General features: G+C 49.1%; 2 protein-coding genes across 4 annotated transcripts in view; one reads left to right on the forward strand and one right to left on the reverse strand.

Annotated features, from left to right (window-relative positions):
• Positions 1-10,915, reverse strand: part of MED20 (mediator complex subunit 20) — a 52,293-nt gene extending 41,378 nt beyond the window's left edge. For all 3 annotated transcript variants that reach the window (XM_061146696.1, XM_061146695.1, XM_061146694.1), the window contains exons 1-4: positions 10,789-10,915; positions 8,129-8,283; positions 4,144-4,397; positions 2,434-2,625 (exon numbers count right to left, since the gene is read on the reverse strand). In XM_061146696.1, the coding sequence (XP_061002679.1) occupies positions 2,434-2,625; positions 4,144-4,397; positions 8,129-8,283; positions 10,789-10,802 (615 nt within the window). In that variant the 5' untranslated portion in view covers positions 10,803-10,915. The remainder of the gene's footprint in view (positions 1-2,433; positions 2,626-4,143; positions 4,398-8,128; positions 8,284-10,788) is intronic.
• A 108-nt stretch (positions 10,916-11,023) lies between these two features.
• BYSL (bystin like) lies at positions 11,024-21,034 on the forward strand. Its single transcript, XM_061146697.1, has 7 exons — positions 11,024-11,570; positions 15,206-15,362; positions 17,431-17,569; positions 17,844-17,977; positions 18,548-18,708; positions 18,816-18,918; positions 19,391-21,034. The coding sequence occupies exons 1-7, from the start codon at positions 11,303-11,305 to the stop codon at positions 19,734-19,736; spliced, it is 1,308 nt and encodes a 435-aa protein (XP_061002680.1). The 5' UTR covers positions 11,024-11,302; the 3' UTR covers positions 19,737-21,034.
• Positions 21,035-21,066: the final 32 nt, after the last annotated feature.

Genomic DNA, 21,066 nt, shown 5'->3' on the forward strand with positions numbered 1-21,066 from the left:
TTATTTTTAAAATAAGACCAACCATGCCCCCTTTCCCTTTATACAAAAGCTCCTCAACTTTCACTCAACCTCATCTTTCAAAAATTATACGCCAATGATACTAAACTAACTCCTGAAAGTCCCATTCAGACCTACATACAGAAGGTGGATGACATTTGGGCCTTTCCCAGTTCAGTCTTGGCAACTTTGCTAGTGGAGTTAGATTAAGAAATGTACTGCATTACTAACTTTTTTTTTTTTTTTTTTTTTTAAGTAATAAGCTTTAACTGACACAAAGGACAAAGATGGACAAAAGTATGTGAGGTGGCAACTCTTACAGATTGATCTGGTGTTCACTGGACTTAAATCTGGTCAAATTTGTGCTCAAAATAAGGGAAAAGAACAAAAGTGAAGACTTTCTGGAAATTCATGAGCCAAGATTGTATCTAAAAGCACAGTTAGGGAGTCAGTAATAGGAATCCCTCCTTATAATGCATAAATGTAGAGTCATATTTACCACATTCGATTTCTGTTTATTTTCAGGAACATATTATGCTCAAAATGCTATCTTATCTCATAGAATATTTAAAACAGTCTACAGCAAAATACAAACAGGTAAAGTCTGGACAAGAGCCAACATAAATCAGAAGGCCAAAAACATTTAAAAAATCTATGTATTTTATTATGTATAAATTAATATCTAAAACATATCTCCATTTTAAAATGTAAAAAAAAAAAAAACACAAAGAAACAAACGAAGCCAGAGGAAGGTGAGAACAAAAACACGGATGACAGAGTCTACAGTTAGAAAGTTGAACTGAGCTTCCTGCCAGCCAAAGTTAAAAGGGAAACGTGACCACTACCTTGTTACAGAGGCTTAGATCTGAGTTACAGATTCTTGTTACAGAGGCTTAGATCTGAATACTTAGATCTGAAAACGATTTCTCTTTATGTGTTTTCGATGAGAGACAGATCCTAGGACAACCCAGAGTACATACATGAACTCGTTTCCTAAGACCAGCTCTGACTGTGACCTCAGTGTTAGCTGGACTCAACATCTCTGTAGCAGGAGGGCGGTGGGCAGGCGATGGAGGTCAAATGAGCAGCTTGGAGGCTCACAGGAGACGAGGAGTAAGAGTTCAGGACACCATGAAGTGCAATGTGAGCTTCAGGTCAACCTGAAGCTCTAGGCACACGAGAACTGGAGAGGTCTTGATGCTGAGACTGACTCAAGGGGTGCAGAAGTGACATCCCCATGTGAATAATCCAGCTAAGGTGGCTCTGACATCAGCCCCATCCCAATACAACTCAGAAACAAATGGCTTACTTACAGGGGTGCTCTTTGCAAAATAGCAAGAATAATCTTGGGCACATCCATTGAGCTCCCTGGAGCAGAGGCTACTAACTGGGCCCCCACAGCCATTTTCTCCTTCACCTTTCAGTCACAGAACCCCCGGCATTTTAACTGGGCACATGACCACCCAAATAAGAGGCTCTCCGTCCCAGAGCTCCTCTCAGCCAGGTGTAGCCAGAGTGACTGGAGCAACTCCAGGTCATGGCCTTTATAAAAGAAAACTGTTCTCTCTCTCTTATCCCAGGGGAACCGGACATGTAGCTGATGATGCGCTGAACCGCCCAAGGGCAACACCCCAGGGGTGGCTGAACAGCAGGCTCAAAGGAAACCAAGTTCCTGATGACCCTGTGGAGTTAAGTCTGCCCTGGACTATCTAATTCCCTCTGTGCTATTAGAGAAGAGAAAAATAAACTCCTAAGAGCCTCTGTACTTTAGGTTCTCCTTATAGCCGCTTAGCCTGTGCTTTGGTATCATTCACTACAGAAGGGAAAGATGGCCAGACTGGAGATTTCAGAGGACTCAGGCAACACCCTAGAAAACTGAACTCACGATTTACCTCAGCAAACAGGTCAGAAAATGACAGCCATCAAATAAGCTTGGCCTCCTGCTCCTTCTCCAGGAAAGGCCCAACCACATCCTCTGAGCGCAGCCCAAACGCAACACAGTCCACTGTGGACCTGGACCAAATCCTCAGGAGCTGGTGACACAGACTGCCTTCCCACCGATACTCAGCAGGACCCCCATCCGACCTTTTCCCCTAAAGCAGGAGAGCGCCAGACGTCTCCGCCCTGGATAATCACTGTTCCTGAGGATAGGCCAAGCCCAGCAAGGCAGGGGCTGAAACAGCTGTGGTGGGGGAGGCGCAGGAGGGACTGTGTGTGAGGGTCAGTGGAGGGGAGTCCAGCGCCCCAGAACAAAAGCCACAGCTGGGAACTAGACAGGGAGGGACACCTTGCCGTCTGCCCAGGATTTCCAGGGTCCTGAGGCCTGAGGGTGCAGCTCCTGCTCCTTCTGTGACACTCCCGCCCTCCCCCCCGCCCCCCAGTGACAGAGCTCAGCCCAGCAGCTGCCAGTCGCTAACGAATCCCCGCCACCGGCACCTGCTGCTGCTTGCGGATCTTGTTGAAGAGTTCCATGTACTGGACCATGGTGTCCGCTGGGCTGTAGACCGCATCGTGTCTGTTCCCAAACACAGCAGGTGCCCCTGGGGTGTGGCTGCCTAGAAAGCTCTGCAGGAACTCCAGCAACAGGCTCCAGCAGTCGCTAGCTACCACACAGGGGCCATACTCCACCTGGGGACCAAGAGAAGGGAGATGGAAGGTGAGTGAGGGCAAGGACAGGTCGTCTGCCCTCTGCATCCATCTTCCCCAACCCGGAGACCACGACACACACCTTCCAACCCACAACTGCCCCGCAGGAAATATCCAGCTCAAACACCAGGAATTTGAAACCCTCAGCACTGTACCCTTTAAGCTCAAACATTTTCAGCTTGGGATTATCAACACACAGCCCTACGCACAAGACCCAGAAGCACAGCTCGGTCCCTTCAAATTATCTCTGAACTTTATAGTCCCAGCTATGATGGGTGTAGATTCATGGACAGCTCGGGAAAATTTATGAGAGAAAATGAAGAGCAGGAGAGTCTGTGAGTGTGTGTGATTTGGGGGAATTGACAAGAGGGCAAAGTAGCCACATAGGCCCATAAGTGACTTCAAGACCAACCGTTACTCCCAAGGTAGATACAACCTGGGCTCTGACCCTAAGAAACAATTTCCCAACTCATGTGACAGGGGCTGAAGGATACAGATCTTAGGCTTGCTCATTCTCCTCTCCCAGTTTTTCACTGGAGAGATGGCAGGGGAAATTACCGGCAACTACAAGGAGAAATAAAGAAACTGCCAGGTGCATTTGTGTTACAAAGTAGAAAATGTGGAGGACAAACAAACACTGGGTACCCCGTGGGTCTTGGCAAATTCTCTGTGTGTTATGAATGAAAAGAGTCAGGACATCTTAGCTCTAGAGGTCCCTGGAGTTTCTCAGTAGTCATGACCACTAATGCCCTTTTCTCCACCTGTGCTGCTTTTGAGGACTTACCTATCCCCAGGTCTCCACATTTTAAATCCCTCCTTAAAGGCTACTCCTGCAGGAGGTATCACAGTCCTCTGAGTCAGCAGTGCTCTCTGCCCTGAACTCCCAGAGCAATTTGTGCTGCCTTTATGGCATTTCTTACAGACTAACTTCAAAAACAGCTCGCATGTTTGGGCCTGGCTCTCTTACTAAGTCATAAATGTTCAAAAGGAAGGCCCTGTAGTTTATTCTTTTTTTTTTTTTTTTTAATCTCACACAGTGCTGGGACTGTGGTAGATGGTGCAGACTCTCACTGGTCCCAAAGCCAGCTACTGTCACACTCCATCTCTGTCATTTTCAATATATGTCATAGATGAAATCATCACACATACCATGAAAGAAAGTAGACAGCATGTCAAAGGGAAGGGCACATCTTTGCTTCAAAACTTTGAGTGGTCCCTCTGTGTAATAGTTTACCTGCCCCTCCTTGACCATCCCTCCTCTTCTCCAGCAAGCCAGCCTTCCTAAGCTTTCTACCTGCTGTGAATCCAGATCCCCATTCCCATCCTGGCCTAGAGCATCCCTAAGTGATTAAAGAAAGGATAAAAAATGCAGGGTAAGGAAGCGCAGCTGCTCTGCAGACAGGAATCAGGGAGGCAGACTCCTCTGCCTGCATTCAGGGTCGCGGGAATCTGCAGAGCCAGGCCCTTCACCACATCTGCTCTAGTTCACCGAGGTCTTACCTCCACGGAGATGCCTCGGGCACTGGGCCCCATTGTGACCGTGCCCACCTTCACTAGGAAGTCACAGTACTGGTAACGGGTGCCCCGGGTCTCGATCTTGCTGGCCTTGGCACTCTGGAAAAAGCCCTTGAGTTTCACCATGAGCACGTCAAAGTTGGTGTCGGCAACCAGGCAAGGGCCATTCTCAAAGAGGGCGAAGCAGCTCAAAGGGTACTCGGAATTGTGCATCACATACATCAGCTTCCCGGCCTGACCTGCAAGGGATGGAGATCCTGCTCAGCGACAAGACCTTCCTCAGCACATGCCGGAGTAGAGGCCAAAGTGCTGAACGGGGCCAGGAGACAATCCAGCATCGCCCCAGCAGTCCTGGAGGGTGGAGGAGGGAAGGCCCTCACCAACAGCCTTTTCCAGCGAGGACCAGAGGCCAGGCAGCATGTGGCAGAACCCACCCGATCTACAGAAAAAGGTGATGGGCACACTGGAACTTTTGACGGTCCGGATAATGGTTTAATTCACTTTTTTTTTTTCCAGCTTTTATATTTATTTCTGATAGTTGGGAGTAAGTTTTGCACTTATTTGTAGTGAACCCTGCATTTTTGCATCCTGGTTGTTATGCATTTTGGTTTTTAGTTTCTATTTTCTTCTCTCTTGCTCTTTTTTCTTTTAGCCACACCATACAGCATGTGGAATTTCCCTGGCCAGGGATCTAACCTGCACCCCCGGCAGTTGAAGCACAGAATCTTAACCACTGGACCACCAGGGAAGTCCCTGGTTTAACTCTTAAGTTGAGTGATGCACAGATGGATGATTAACGATGATGATTAATAACTCACACAAGATTTACATATGGTCTTCTGTATAGTCTTATATTACATAACAAGGAAAATAAAAGTAACAGCATTTGAGCACACCACACGAAGCAGCTGCTCTCTTCTTTGCCCATCACTCCCTTCCTTGGCCTCCTCCCTCTTTGAAACAGAGGAAATGGCCACACAGAAGCAGCACAGGGGAGAATCTGAACACGAGGCTGGACGGGAGGCCAGAGCCTTGTCTTCTGTGCCCAAGTTTAGACTTCATCCTAAAGACAACAGGGGGCCTTTGGAGAATTTTAAGACATCTAGCCAACTTAGGAAGCAAGCAGTACAACTGTAGCAGAAAGAACTTGGAATCTAGATCAGAAGATCCAGTTTTAAATCCCAGCTCACCGGTTCCAGTCCCTGGGAAGTGAGTTTTCCAAGTCTTTAAACTAGCCCTGACACTCTGCTAGGGCTGAAGAGGCATGTAAGTAGAGGACTTAGCCCCTGGCCTCAAGCAGCTGACAATCTCACTGAAAACTGTCATTGTCCTTCCCTGATAGCTCAGTTGGTAAAGAATCCGCCTGCAGTTCAGGAGACCCCTGTTCAATTCCTGGATCGGGAAGATCCGCTAGAGAAGGGATAGGCTACCCACTCCAGTATTCTTGGACTTCCCTTGTGGCTCAGCTGGTGAAGAATCTGCCTGCAATGCAGGAGACCTAGGTTCAATTCCTGGGCTGGGAAGATCACCTGGAGAAAGGAACAACTCCCCACTCCAGTATTCCGGCCTGGAGAATTCCATAAACTATATAGTCCATGGGGTTGCAAAGAGTCAGACACGACTGACTGACTTTCACTTTCATTGAAGATAGGTGGAAAACTTTTAAAAAGACCATGAAACCAAAGTGTTTGCCTGATGATAGACCAGAAGTCTTTGGAGGGAAGGAAAGACTTCAGGGAAGGAAGTGTCAAAGCGGCAAGAGTCAGTTGGAAGAACCTTCATGGAAAAAACAGGACCTGAAGTAAGATACGAAGGGAGGGTAGGATTCAGGCAGGGATGAGGGTGCAGCAATGGAATGAGTGCAGAGACAGGTGGTGGGTGATGTGGCCTCTATGCAGGCCTCCACTGTGCTACCACTGCCTGAACGCAATCGGCTCCGCACCAACCTCGCCCCACATCCTCCCAACTGCCTGCTGCATATTCACACCTTTTACCTGGGAAGCCTAGTTCCAAACATTTTAATCCACCAATAGAGATATCCAAAGCCAATCTGTCATTCTGTTCTTGTGCAGACTCACTGTGATTACATACTTAATTCATATTACAGGAGTCTGGAAGTGTTTTTACTCTCTTGAAAAAATTCTGAAAAGCTTTTGGCCCCCAACCAGCCAGCACCCACATCACTACCTGGGAATCTGTTAGAAATGTATATTCTCCACCCCACCCCACACCCACTGGGTCAGAAACTCTGCGGGGGTGGGGAGGAGAGGGGAACCCATCCATCTGTGTGATAACAAGCCTTCCCTCTAGGTGATGCTAAAGATAGACAGTGTGAGAACTTCTGATTTAAAGGCACAGAGCCGGTAAGCGACAGAACTAGAACTCTAATCCAGGCGTCCTGACCTCCTTCCATCCTACCCCACTGCCCGCTGAGAACCTGCTGTTTCTCCAACTAGACTGTAGCTCCTTGAAAGCAAAGGTCTGATCAGGAAAACAGAGCCCAAGCCAGGGAGTGTTACAGAAGTAGCATGTCACCTTTTATCTGTATACTAGTGTTCTGTTTTCCAGATGCTTTCATTAACTGTTCTCTCTTTTGATTCTTATATTCTGCTTTTTGCAGCCAAAACAAATGTTAACATTGCAATTGCACTGATCATGAAATTCAGTACAGCTCTTAACCTACCATTTATTAGCTATTTATTCCATGACAACCTTGGTTCGAAGGGCTTTGTGTGTACTACCTTATTTAACTAGGAGATAAATACTGGAATTATCTTCATTTTGCAGACAACTGTACTGGGAAGGGTGAAAAAACAGAGCCCACACAGGTAAGTTTCTTTAGAAGGGGTTTAATACAGGGAACAACATACAGGAGTTGGTAGAACTGAAAAATCCAATGGAATAGTGAGGTCACCCAAAGATTTAACACACGGAGCCGCTACCATCCCTAGGGCTGGAAGGAAAAAGGGCAGATGCACTCTTCTGAGAGCCAGGAACAAGGGTTGCCTAACAGGGGGAAGAAACACAGTCACAGCCAGAGACACAGCCCAAGGCAGAGGGACAGGGAAAGAGGCTGTCTCTCTTTTTCCCTCCAATTTTTGCCAGTGCCTTTCACTGGCCAAAGGGAACTAAATGGGGGCTGGGCAAATGTAGTTCATAGGAGCAGGGCAGGGAATAAATCCCTGGGGAAATAGGCAACTGACCTGCACAGAAACAGTCACAGACTGCAGAATTACCTAAAGATGCAGTTAGTTGTGGCAGGCAGGACTCCGTTACCTGGTTCCATGGTTTAGGCTTATTCACTGTGCTATGGAACCATCCAAAGTCAAGTTACTGAAGAGCCAAGACTAAAAGAACCCAGGTTCCCTAGCTCCTATTCAGAGATCCTCTTTACCTCCCTACCACCACCACCACCACCAGCCACAACACATCTCAATTCGAAATACATTTAAAACAAAAGTTAATTCATCTATCAAGGTTATGCTAAGGTGGTAGCCAAGGCCACTGGCGAGGTGTGGGAAACAGGAAGTTTTTCTACAGAAAGTTCCCCAAATTCTAAAGCTCCAACAGAATCATATACAAAGGCTTCTGAGCTTAAAAAGAGACTTTTTCAAACTTTGGAGTGCATACAGATCACCTGTGAAACTTACTATAATATAGATTATGACTGATTACCAGTGAGTCTGTAAGCTGGGCCAGGAATCTGCACCTCTAACAAGCAACCCAGATGATTCTGAGAAAATTAGTGATCAACACTTTGAGAAATGAAAATTGCTTTAAAAGTGCAAAAAGACTATAACACAGGCCCAGACTAAGAGATGAAGGGAAAAATTAATGAATTCAGAAACACATATACCACATATCCAAGAACGCCACCCTCAGCAGAAGAGCAGAAAGATTCCAATGAACATGAACATCTATTAACTCCAAAACAGGTTCCAGCCATCCCACAGGCCCAACGCTCACTGACCTTGGCTGCCCAGGGTAGAGGCAGCTGTGTGGTAGGTCTCACAGTCCACACAAAATGTTCCTTGCTTCTCTGCTCCAAGCATCTCCAATTTCCGGGTGAGGAGCTCCACAGTCTGCTGGACACTCTTGCCCTCAGCCACGGGCATCTGGGACACACTGGACGGAAAAGGACCAAAATCATCAATGAGTCGTTCACGAGCCTGCAGAATCATAGCTCATCAGGGCCTGAATGTGCATAGACACCACTAACCCGAAACTTCTCATTTTAAAAAGAAGGAAACAGAGGCCCACAGTCTCCACTAAGAGAACTCCACTAAGAACCAGAGCAGGTCTCAGGACGCATACCAGTGCTTTGAACTTCCTGTCTAGAGCACCTCCGTTTACCGAGTGTGGCAAGCATGCCAACATTCCACAGAAGATTTTAGGTGGCACACAGGCTGAGCGTTCAGTAACACAGTCACACGATGAGAAAGGGATTTCTTCCGCGTTTCTTTCAGTTTTGACTACATTAAGAAGAAAGCCTCAACTTGGAATTATTATTCCAATTATTATTACTCTCTTTAACACTTTGCATGCAAGCTGTCCAGCACAGTAGCCACAAGCCACATGCGACTATTTACACTTAAATGAATAAAACAAATTAAAACCTCAACTCCTCAGCTGCAAAACCCACATTTCAAGGCTTGGCAGCTACAAGTGGCTGGGAGCAGTGCTAATACAGAACATTTCCATCAAGGCAGAAAGTTTTAAGGATCCTGGGAGCAAAGAGAAAGCAAGCCTCAAGTTTCTAATCCTTGGAAGTGAAAGGCAACAGCATGTACACGAATTTAACCAAAACAACAAAACAAAAAGTCATTTCCAAGATTTCCTTCTATGGTGAGGGAAACTGGCTCCCCCTTTACAGAGTGGCAGGTAACAATCACCAAGGACCAACTATGTGCCAGGTAGTACCTAAAGACCTTTCAATGAACTAACTCTTTGAATCCTCACATCAGCCCCATAAGATATACAATTATCTCTTTGTTACCAATGAGGAAAGTGAAGTACACAGGGGTTGAATAACTCGCACAAGGTCACAAAGCTTGGTGTGGTGTGGCCAAGAGTCAAAGCCAGGCAAGCTGGCTCCACGTCTGTGCTCTTAACTCTACCAGAATGCTTCCCCAGGAATACAGTTGTCTGTTAAAATACTTTTATGGAGAAGAAAGAGGATTAAAACAAGACGTTAATAAATAATAGTTCAAGTGCGACTGGCTTTTTAAAAATCTTAAGTACAATCATATGTGGCTGAATGTTGGGGGACACTGCATTACTTTTATGATCAACCAAAATAAACTAAATGAAGCAATAGAGTCCTACTGTTGCTAAAACTGTCTCTAATCTCCATCAGAAAAAGCACTAACAAGTAATGATGATGATGTGCCTTATTCTGAAATATAAGAGAATCCCTAAGGTGATGCTACTGCGGTCAGAAGTCCTAGAAGCCTGAAAAAGTTGAGAAGCATCCCAACAGAGAACCCTTTCCCCGCTTGCCTTCTGCCCTGAAAGAACAGGTACTTCCAGGGTTTCATGCCTCTTTGCAGCAAATTTTTTTTTTTTTCGGTTGTGCCACAAGCCCTGCAGGATCTAATTCCTCAATCAGGGATTGAACCCGTGCCCACTGAAGTAGAAGGTGCCTCCCGCAGTGGAAGCGTGGAGTGTTAACCACTGGACTGCCATAAAAGACCCTAGCAAACTTTTCATTCCCATTCTTCCCATCCCTCTTACAGTACAGGACTTTGAAAGAGGCTCATGATGTCAACTTCAGGAAGCAAATGTGCAGACACTGACAAATCTGCAAGACCTGGGCTACCAGGAGGAGATCCCACAGGGTCTTAAATGAGAATCCTAGAGCCACTGTCTTCAGATAACCTGGCCTCTAAGCCCTCTCTGGGAGAGATGCTCAAGACATATATTTTTTAAAGCCCTGAAATCTAGCATTTTGGAACGAATGACTCCAAGAGAATTAAGCCCATACCTTTCCCTGCCACACTGACTTATAACATGTTAGAAATAAGTCCACAGAAACTAAACCAACCGTGTAATTAAACAGAATAGGAAACAGGCCCTGAAGAGGTGATGTGCTTGGAATTCCTGTCTCCTAATTCCCAACAGCTCCTTTTTTCCCTCCAGACTCAAGATCTTACGAGGGCCAAACTAGAACCGGACACATGCTGATCTAACTGCATTTAGTGGCTGTAGGGAGGGGCAGGCAAAAACCTAAAAAAGATAACTATCTCCTTGTTGCCTATCCCCTACCCATCCAAGCCCTGCCTGCAGATGGGTCCGAGTCCCGACATCCTACTTTCAACCCTAGTTCTACCCCGGGCTTCAAGGTCAAGAAATTGTACCAAGAAAAAAGGAAGGAGGTACACGACCATTAAACGGGTTCTTAAACCCTTTTACCTGCCGCCTTCCAGGAAGAAGGGGCTAATCTCCGAGGAAAAGGGCCTGCAGATTCTGCAGCCCTCACGGTGGCCCCCTCACCCACACAATCCGAGGATATTTTGCTCATCTTCCGGGGGACTGCGGACCCTGGTCGGGATCCTCCTCCCGGGTATATTCGAGGCTCCAGGGGCCTTCAAGCCCCCAAACCCCGCCCCACAAAGTCCTTTGAAGTCCTACCAAGTCACTCCCATGGTGTCGGGCCAGGAGGATGGGAGGATCAAACAAGTGAAACGCAGTGTGCTCCAGCAGCCCACACGAGGTGAAACCACCTCGCTAAAGCGAGCTCCGACGGAGGGAGGCGCTCCGGAACTTACGTAAAAACACAGCGCCCAGTCGACGCGCTCAGGCGGAATGGGGGCGTGTCTAGGTCCTTCGGTGACGTCACTGTCCGACTCCGCCCCCACCCCCACCCAGATCCAGGAAACTAGGAAAGTGTAGCTCGGACTACAACCACTTAGAGAAGCCAACGTTAAATTCGGGAGGATCCAGCTCCAGGACCCGTGAGCTCTTTTTGGGGAATGGGACGGGACTTCTGGCACACCCGGCCTCCAGACGCGAGGGGGCGCTGTGAGCTCAGGTGGGCTCTTGGACGCTGGGTGTTTACTGCGCAAGCGCACGCAGGGCTTTTTTTTTTTTTTTTTTTCTCCTCCATACCCACGTGGGAAACTTTACGGCCCGGTTTTCGCAAAAAATGCCCAAGTTCAAGGCGGCCCGTGGGGCCGGGGGTCAGGAAAAGCATGCGCCGCTGGCCGAGCAGATCCTGGCTGGGGAGGCGGTGCGGGCAGGAGCCCGAGAAAAACGGCGGGGTCGCGGAACCGGAGACGAAGAGGAAGAGTACGTCGGGCCCCGGCTGACCCGACGGATTTTGCAGCAAGCGCGGCAGCAGCAAGAGGAGCTCGAGGCTGAGCATGGGAGCGGGGACAGGCCCGCGCCGCCGCGGGAGCGCACCACGCGGCTGGGTGAGTGGCGGGGATGGGGTACGAGGAGAAGGGTGGGTAGCTGGGGTGGACGGCTGAAAGGTGTCCGGCAGGGGACTAACTTGGAATTAAAAAAAACATAAAACAAAAAAATGAGGACCTTGGCAAAGGTAATGGGGTGGGAGACCCAGCTCTGGGGCAGATTGAGGGTTGCCGGAGCCCTCCACGCCCACTCCTTAGAGTGGCACTCTTTTAGGCATCCCCGAGTTTAGGCCAACAGGAAGTGGTTACTCAGGCCGCTAAGTTCTCCTAGCATTTATTTATGTTTTGTAAGTAATCATGGAATGTCTACTACGCACATCCCACCGTGCTAGGAGTTTAGATAGTTTAGGTAAAAAAATGTAAATAGGATAAAGGTATACTTGACTACAGGATCTTACAGTGTAGCCCAAGAGAGGGGGAATTAAATAAGCAATTAGAATAATGCACTCGTGATAAAGTATAGTTTCCCTGATAACGATAGCATTCGTCTTGGGAGTCAGGCTTCCTAGATTGCATGATCTTTGTGCTGAGAACTGAAAAGTGGGGAGTGCTCTGAGCACAAAGAACAATATTGTTTAAGGAATAGAAAGGGAGAGAAATTAATTAAAAGATGGTCATTTTGTTTGTTTGTTTTTATGCTGAGAGTGTTGACCTCCAAGTTGCTTAATCTATTTGTCAACTCTCATCTTTCATTTGTCTGAGAGCAGTGTTCACAAACACTAGCCTCTTTGCTACAGTATCTGTACTCAGCTTCTAAGACATCACATCCCTGTTTTACTAGTTTTTCACCTCTCAGTGGGCTTCCCAAGTAGTGCAGTAGTAAAGAACCCACCTGCCAATGCAAGAGATGCTGGTTCGATCCCTGGGTCAGGAAGATCCCCTGGAGAAGGAAATGGCAACCCACCTGGAGAATCCCATGGACAGGGGAGCCTGGCGAACTACAGTCAGGAAAAGTCCACAGGGTCGCAAAGAGTCAGACACGACTGAGTACACTCACGCACCTCTCAGTATTCTTTGCTGGCTCCTATTCTCCGCCTCCCAACACCTGGCTGGTGAGATCTTGGTTCCCCCACCAGGGATTGAACCCTGAGCCCCAGCAGTGAAAGCCCAGAATCCTTATACTAGGCCACCAGGGAACTCCCTCTGCTGACTCCTCTTTTGTCACCAACCTCTTATTATAGCGCCATAGGGTTCCATCCTTGGAGCTATTCTCTGAAGGCCTCTGACGACTTCTCTGGTGCTATTATCAGGTTCAAGGTTTAAATCCTATCTATTTGTTAACTGCTTCCAAGTTGATATTCCAGCCTAGATCTCTTCCATGAAACCCAAATTCTTGTATTTCAGCTCTCTCTTCAGCTTCTCTGATTTGAAGTCTAAGAAACATCTCAGATTTAGCATGTCCAGAACAGAAATCCTGACCATCTTGCCAAACCTGCTCCACTCCCAATCCACTTCACCGCAATTAATGGCACGATGTCCTTCCATTTGCTCCAGACAGAAAACTCAGACTTGTCTCTTTCTCGCTCCATATCTAATCAATTAGGAAGTCCTGTTGACTCTTACCTTTAAAATATATCCAGAATCCGATCACTTGGCACCATCTTGGAACACCATCCTGTTCAAACCACAGTGCTCTCTCACCTGGATGATTGCAGTAGCCTCTTACTGAGTATCCCGTATCGACCACAGTGTACTCTCAGCTCAGCAACTCGAGGATTACCTCATCTACAGAGACCTGTATGATCTGCACCTGTTGTCAGTCTGACCTCTCCTACTCCTTTCCCCCACCGCCCTCTTCTCTCCATCCATATCAAACCAGTCAATTCTAAAGGAAATCAGTCCTGAATATTCATTGGAAGGACTGATGCTGAAGCTGCAATACTTTGGCCACCTGATGTGAAGAGCTGACTCACTGGAAAAGACTGATGCTGCGAAAGATTGAGGGCAGGAAGAGAAAGGGACGACAGAGGATGAGATGGTTGGATGGTATCATCAACTCAAGTCCATTCACATAGGCTTCATTGTTCCTTAAACATGGCAAGTTAGGGCCTTCACCCTGGCAGGTCCTTCTGTCCTCATACACCTATTGGTTTCCTCCCTTAATTTCTTCACCTGCTCAGAGAGGCCTATCCTGACCATTCCATTAAAAATTGCAACACATCACCCCTGTCTCCACACTCACAACTTCTCTACTCTGCTGTATTTCTTGGTCGTGGCATTTGTTTTTTTTTAACATAACGTATATCGTATTAGTTCATTGTCTGTGTCCACCATGAGAACGTAAGTTCTGTAAGGGCAAAATGTTTTCCTCTTGTTTGCTGGCACCCACAACAGTGCCTCACATATGGTAGACACTCTCAGTGTTTGCTGAATGATGGTGAGGTAGATAAGAGCAAAAGCTACAGAAGTCTCAGTGGCTGCCCTGAAGAGTGGGAAACAATAGAGACTAAGGAGACCAGTTTGGGGACTGTGGAATTAATCTAGACAAGAGGTGATACTGACCTAGGCTTAGACAGGGCTGTGAAAGCTTCAAGAGAGATTGTGTGAGGTTCAGTGGAAAAGGACTTGGTAGTTGACTGGGTGTTGGGAGTCGGGGGCAGTGGACAAGGCAGGTCTGCTGCCTAGGTTCTGGCTTAGTGTTGACTGGATGGTGGTTCCATTTACTCAGATGTGGAACACGGTGAGTAGTGTAGACCCAGGAGGGAAAGGGAGTGATTGAAGATTGAAGTGCCTGCGGGTCATCCATGAACAAGCTGTACAAGAGGCAGCTGGCGTTAGGGTCTGGAGCAAAGAGAGATCGTAACCCTACAGGTACAGATCTGGGAGTTGTTAGCATGTGAGACAGAACATCTGGTATGTGTAACCCTCCCCCCTTATTTAGCTTTTATCACACAGTATCTCTGGGGGTTGTGTGTGTGTGTGTGCTGCACTCCAGGCCGTGTGGGATCTTGGTTCCCCAACCATGGCATGGATTGTATTTCTCGCTTCCTGCAGTGAAAGCATGGAGTCCAAACCACTAGACCACCAGAGAATTCCTAGCAGACACTCTTGGGCTTCCCAACAAGCCCTCCTGCCAGTGGTACCCAGGTCTAGAACACACTCCTCCAGCTCCCATACTGCCCATCCAGAGCCTAGGCATCCTTAGCATCCATCGTCTCTTCTGAGTGCCTGTGGTATACATCGTCTCTGCATTGTGATACACATGTCACAATGATATACATGGTGACACTAATCAAGCCCCACCATGCGTGTGAGAGAGAGGTGGTGAATGTATAATCTAGACCCAGACTGCCTGCGGTAGGCAAGTCAGTCAACTTTCCTGTGCTTCAGCATCCCCATCTGAAACTGGGTGTAATAATAGTAGCAACTCCTTATGGTTATGGTGGTTATGTATGTTATGTAACAGTTTCGTATGTTCGCTCTCGTTTCCTACTGTCACTGTCTCATTGGTTCATACATGTATATTTTGGTTCTCAAGCAGGATTGCACACCCATGGGGACTGGAAGGTAGTGTGCATTTATTACAAGCATGTGTGAGGCCCAGACCATAATCCAAAATGGTTAAAGTTGAGTTGACCTCTGAATTCCTCACCCACTGCTTGGCCACGCTCACCCATTTCACCTCCCTCTTCCAGGTCCAGGAGTGCCGCAGGATGGATCAGATGACGAAGAGTGGCCCACCCTGGAGAAGGCTGCCACGATGGCAGGGCCGGGCTACCAGGCAGAGGTGGTCGTGGACCCCGAGGATGAGCGTGCCATTGAGATGTTCATGAATAAGAACCCTCCTGCCAGGTAGAGCTGGCACGGCCCGGGATTTGGGAGAGCAGCTCCTGGTAGCAGCTATGTAGGAAAGAAACTTGAGATGCAGAGGAGAGTGTGTTCTGGCAGAGTTTTGAGTCCCCATCTCTGGGAAGGGCCTGAGCATTGCCAGTTTGGGGAGCCACCTTGACAAAAGTGGCGCATCCTCTGAGGACTGCTCTGAACGAGAATGATGCAGACTCAAAATAGCTCCTCCCCCTCTGTCCACCTGTCTTTGAACTGTCTGGATTACCTGGTGACATCGCTGCAAGGCCTTATTCTGTCTCTGGGCAATCTGTCCCATTGCATTTGGTCTTGGTATGCTCAGTTTTCTTAGCAATAAGCTTGGTTTCTTTGGCCACATCTCTTTCATACCCTAGCTGTCATTTTATCCAGGGTTTTCCAGCCCTTGCACCACTGGTATTTGGGGCTGGATAGTTCTCTTCTGTGGAGGCTGTCCTGTGCAGTGTAGGCTATTAAACAACATTCCTGACCTGTACCCACTGGATACCAGTAGTGATCCCCTCCCCGACACTGTGATAACCAGAAATGTCACCAGACGTTGTCAGATGTCCCCTAAAGGACAAAATCATCCCCCAGATAATAAATTAGTGGTTCTAATAAATTAGAACCACTGATTTATTCTTATCTTCAGTAAGTGCTGGGTCAAAAACATGTAGGTTTTTAAGCTCCTATGGTCAGGCTCCAGAGGCCATGGGTTTTGGCCCAGGAGAGAGGCATCTCTGATAAGGGCCCTCAACCACTTCATTCTGATGCTGTTCTTGGTTCTTCAGGCTGTTTGTGGGTTCACGCATGCTAGTATCATTAGTATATTAGTATCGTTGCTATCATTGCTATGAAAAGACAAGAGGGGCTGGACAGCAAGTTCTGCAGCTGTGTATTTGAGGGCACAGTGCAGGCCTGAGCCCCTTTCCCAGCCCTGCTGCCCAGGATCTGAGGGGGATATCACGGCACGTGTGCGGGTCTCTCCAGAGAGGCTCTCAGGCTCTCATTCAGCACCTGTAACTCTGCTTTGGCAGCTCATTCTGACAAGCTTGCCAGGGTGGTTTTCAACAGAAGAGTAAAACTGCTAGGAACAGGGGCTCCTGGCAGTCTTGAGGGGTGACAGCCGGCTAGACCCACATGGACTCAGCAGTCAGAGGCCGCTGAGCTTGGGGGCACGTGTATACTGTAAGGTACCTGACCTTCAGACCTTGAAAGACAGGCTTTGACTATTTCCCCCACTCAAGAGCTGAGAGACCATGGGTGGGTTACTGACCCCTCTGCCTATCAGTTACCATGTCTGTTGCACAGCTGGTACAAGGGTACGTCTGGTTTTTGCCATACATTGCTTTATAGTGCTGTGGTGGAAGGGGACATCTGGGAAGTCCTGCCCTCCAAAGACTGGTTTTTAAATAGACTTCAGCAGCCCCTGAAGATGCCTTTATTGTACCGAAGCCCAATGTAATGATAATTGTGAATCATCACAGTCAGATTGTGTGTAAGGAGGTTGGAATAAACAGATCATCATCTTGGACCTCTCCCCATCAATTTTAATAAATTGAAACAGGGGAAAGGGTATGCCGTGCTCTCTCCCTAATGATCCCAGCTCCCAGAAATATATCACAGGTATATCACTGAGGTGTGTCTGGCACTCTGAAGAGGTCAGAGCAGGGTTTTACTCCATGTGTTACCTTTATGCGGGTAGGTATGTTATCATCCCTGTTTTATAGGGGAGGGAGCTGAGGCTTAGAGAGGCAGAGTAGCCTGCCCAAGGTCACGCAGGGAGCCGAGGAGCCACGACCTGAACCCAGCAGTCGCCTTCAGAGCCCAGATTCCTCCCCTCCATGCAGCTCCATCCTCAGCTGAATGACTGCCGGGTCCTTTGTGCTCTGTAGGGACTCTCTGCTGGGGGGGTGGGCCCAGCGGAGTAGACCTCAGTCACGCTTCCCAGCAAGGTTGCAGGTTTATGAGGGCTCTCGATAGACGGTGTGGGGCGTCCAGAGCTCCCTAGACTGAGAACACGGCCCTGCCGCCCCCTCCCTCCCTCCTGTTCCCCCAGGCGCACCCTGGCTGACATCATCATGGAGAAGTTAACTGAGAAGCAGACGGAAGTCGAAACGGTCATGTCCGAGGTGTCAGGCTTCCCTGTGCCCCAGCTGGACCCCCGCGTCCTAGAGGTCTACAGAGGGGTTCGGGAGGTAAGTAAGGACTGAGGAGAGCCATGACTGGATACCCCCACCAGGGCTCTTGGGGCCCACATCTCTTGTAGACTGCGGGCGGGCTTAGGGGTCCTGCTCCCCAGCTTATGACTCTAGTCTCAATTCCCCACTGAAAAATGAGGATGATACTAGAACCTCGTCACAAGATGGTTGTGAGGATTAAGTGAGTTAATGGACGCGAGGACCTCAGATGGGGCCCTGACAAGCAGTGTGTACGTCAGTGAAGATGAGGGTTCTGTTCTCTCCTGCCCAGGTGTTGTCTAAGTACCGCAGTGGGAAACTGCCCAAGGCCTTTAAGATCATCCCTGCACTCTCCAACTGGGAGCAGATCCTCTACATCACAGAGCCTGAGGCCTGGACCGCTGCTGCCATGTACCAGGCCACGAGGTAGGGCTGATGGGGGTCGGGGCAGCCTTGGGTCTGTAGGAAGGGCTGGGTGCGGGAAGAACAGGCTTTCCCTCCCTCTGTCTTTACATTCCCTCCCAGAGCGCTCTCTTGTGCTTCTTTATGGCATCACTTCCTCAGCTTTTCCTGTTTCCTTTTCTGGGGCCAAGATCCTGTTAAGAACGTCCTGTGATGAGTTTCTAGGGGAGAGGCTCCTAACTACAGGGACACAACTCTGCGGTGTCAGGGTGGCCTCAAAAGTCTGTGGCTTCCCAGGCGTGTGCAGGTCCCTAGTCACAGCAGGGTACAGGGGACCCCTGATAGAGAGGGGAAGGTGAACAGCTGGTTCCTGTCTGTCTGCAGAGCTCTGGCTCGCCCGAAGACGGACAGCATTCACCCCATTCAGGTACATCTTGCAGCCCCCTCCTATTCCCTCTAATCTGACCTGGGAGCTACACACACCCACCCCGGACCATCCGATCTCTTGCATGCAAATACCATCCACAGTGATATTTGAAGAGCCAGCTCTGTCAAGTAACCTGGGATTGTCCCCCTTCCTTCCAAAACCACTAGGATTTTCGCCTCTAACCTAAAGGAACGGATGGCCCAGCGCTTCTACAACCTGGTTCTGCTCCCCCGGGTACGAGATGACATTGCTGAGTACAAACGACTCAACTTCCACCTCTACATGGCCCTGAAGAAGGCCCTGTTCAAGCCTGGAGCCTGGTTTAAAGGTGGGGACCCAGGAGGCGATTAAGAAAGGGCGGGGCTGGAGCTCCTGCATTACCTCCTTTCTCTCACTCTGGACTGCGGGTGACCGTGCCTCTGTGCCCCTCCCCAGGCATCCTGATCCCGTTGTGCGAGTCGGGCACCTGTACCCTCCGGGAAGCCATCATCGTGGGCAGCATCATCACCAAGTGCTCCATCCCCGTGCTGCACTCCAGGTAGTGTTGGGGGCTGCAGAGCCACAGATTGGCCCATCTTCAGACAGCAGAGGTGCACTTGGGGTGGGATGGGGGCACAGTCGGGGGAAGGAGTCACACATAAGCTCTTGGGTTTGCAGTTCAGTTAAGTCGATGGGTATATGATAACTCCACAGGAGTGTCAGTCCCGTGGGAACAAGGTCCCAGAGCCTGGCACATTCTCAGTGAAGAGTTGAATGAATGAGAGAATGGGGAACATGGGAAGAAAGCAGGTTGGGGTGGAGACATTTGGATACACTCTGAGACAGAAGCAGCCTGAGCCAGAGGTGGGGATTTGGCATGAGTCAGCGTAGCCCTGGTAACAGGTCGAGGGAGTTAGGGGAGGGGAGAAGAATGCAGAGATTTCCCCTGAGGGACAGCAGAGTTTAGGGGCACGGGACGGGGGTAAGGAGGAGCTTTCCCCCAGCGTTTCCCTGCCTCCCTTCCCAACTAGTGCGGCCATGCTGAAAATCGCCGAGATGGAGTACAGCGGGGCCAACAGCATCTTCCTGCGGCTGCTGCTGGACAAGAAGTACGCGCTGCCCTACCGAGTGCTGGACGCCCTGGTCTTCCACTTCCTGGGCTTCCGGACGGAGAAGCGGGAGCTGCCCGTGCTGTGGCACCAGTGCCTCCTGACCCTGGTCCAGCGCTACAAGGCCGACCTGGCCGCGGAGCAGAAGGAGGCCCTACTGGAACTGCTCCGGCTGCAGCCCCACCCGCAGCTGTCCCCGGAGATCAGGCGTGAGTTGCAGAGTGCCGTCCCCCGAGATGTTGAAGATGTTCCCGTCACCATGGAGTGAGGACACAGCGCTTGTCCGGGTCTGCGGAGCGTGGAAGGACTCCAGGATCCCTGCTGGTGACTGGAGGTGACTCCGAGCCTTGACAGCTGAAGACCCGGATCAGGGCCAAGACAGGTCGCGGGCCTCTGACTCCCCAGTTCTCGACAGGGGGCCCTGAGGAGGGCTGGTTCCCTCTTGCGTACTAGGCCTGCATCCCTGCTCAGTTCTGGGACCTGACTTGAGGTCCCACAGCCAGCAATCCCAGGTCCCAGCGAGGGTCGGAATGGGTCCTTCCTCTCCAGCTATTGTGGCAGGTCGCTGGGAGGTGGATAAAGACAAAAGGCAGGTGTTTATTGAAGTTCAGTGTTTTGATGTGATGGATGGAGATCTTTGCTTTCCTTGTTTCGCTGGAGGTGGGCACTGCTTCCCTCTCATGCATAGCAGTGGATTCTTACCTATTTACACGGGAGCCACACACCTCCCCCACCTTATTCTACGAGTCTTCTCTAGGCTCTACCCACCCTGCCAGCCTCTAGAGGGCACAGTCTTTGCCTTCCCCTGACACAAGCTACTTGGGGAGAATGCCAGCAACCAGGAGGTTGTTCAAACACGAGAAGGTCTCAGATTGGTTGGAAGAGCTAGAAGAAAGCACCTAGAGGGAGGTGGAAATTCAGGATGAGAAAGGTCAGACCCTGGGTCACCACCAGACCAGCTCCCTTTCTAACTTTCTTAGCCAGTGAAAGCTTTTAACCAGGGGTTGGCAAACCAGGGTTGTGTATGCCTGTTTTCTTATAGTCCATGAGAGAAAAGTGATTTTTACATCTTAAATGGTTGTCGGGGGAGGCAGAGAAGAAACAACAGTATTTTGTGATAGGGGAAGATTATTTGAAATTTAAATTTCAGTGTCCCTAAATAAAGTTTTATTGGGACACAGCCACACCCATCCACTTCCATGTTCTCTGCTTTCATTGCCACTGCAGCAGAGACCAGGGCCGTCTGGCTAGAACCCTGTTACTTGCTTTTGCAAATGAGTTTGTTCCAACCTAATTACTCTATTTGGTCATAAAGCAAATTTGATTCATATGCAATTTTGTCTTGAGATGCTAGATGAAAGCAAAAAACTACCCCCACTGAGCCAAGCCAGATGATACACAAAATGCACATCCCTCAGACCTGTGCCAATGCCCCCAGCTCACCTTGTGGGTTGGCACCACACCCTCATCTGGTGGCACAACCTGCCTTCCACATCCTTCCGACCTCCGCTTCCACAGCCAACTTCAGGTGTTTGTTTTTCAAGATAAAGGGCCATATTTATTGCAGTGTGTGTTTCTTAGCCATTTAATGTGTAAAA

The sequence above is a fragment of the Dama dama genome, chromosome 7, assembly GCF_033118175.1.
Source record: "Dama dama isolate Ldn47 chromosome 7, ASM3311817v1, whole genome shotgun sequence".
Classification (NCBI taxonomy): Eukaryota; Metazoa; Chordata; class Mammalia; order Artiodactyla; family Cervidae; genus Dama; species Dama dama.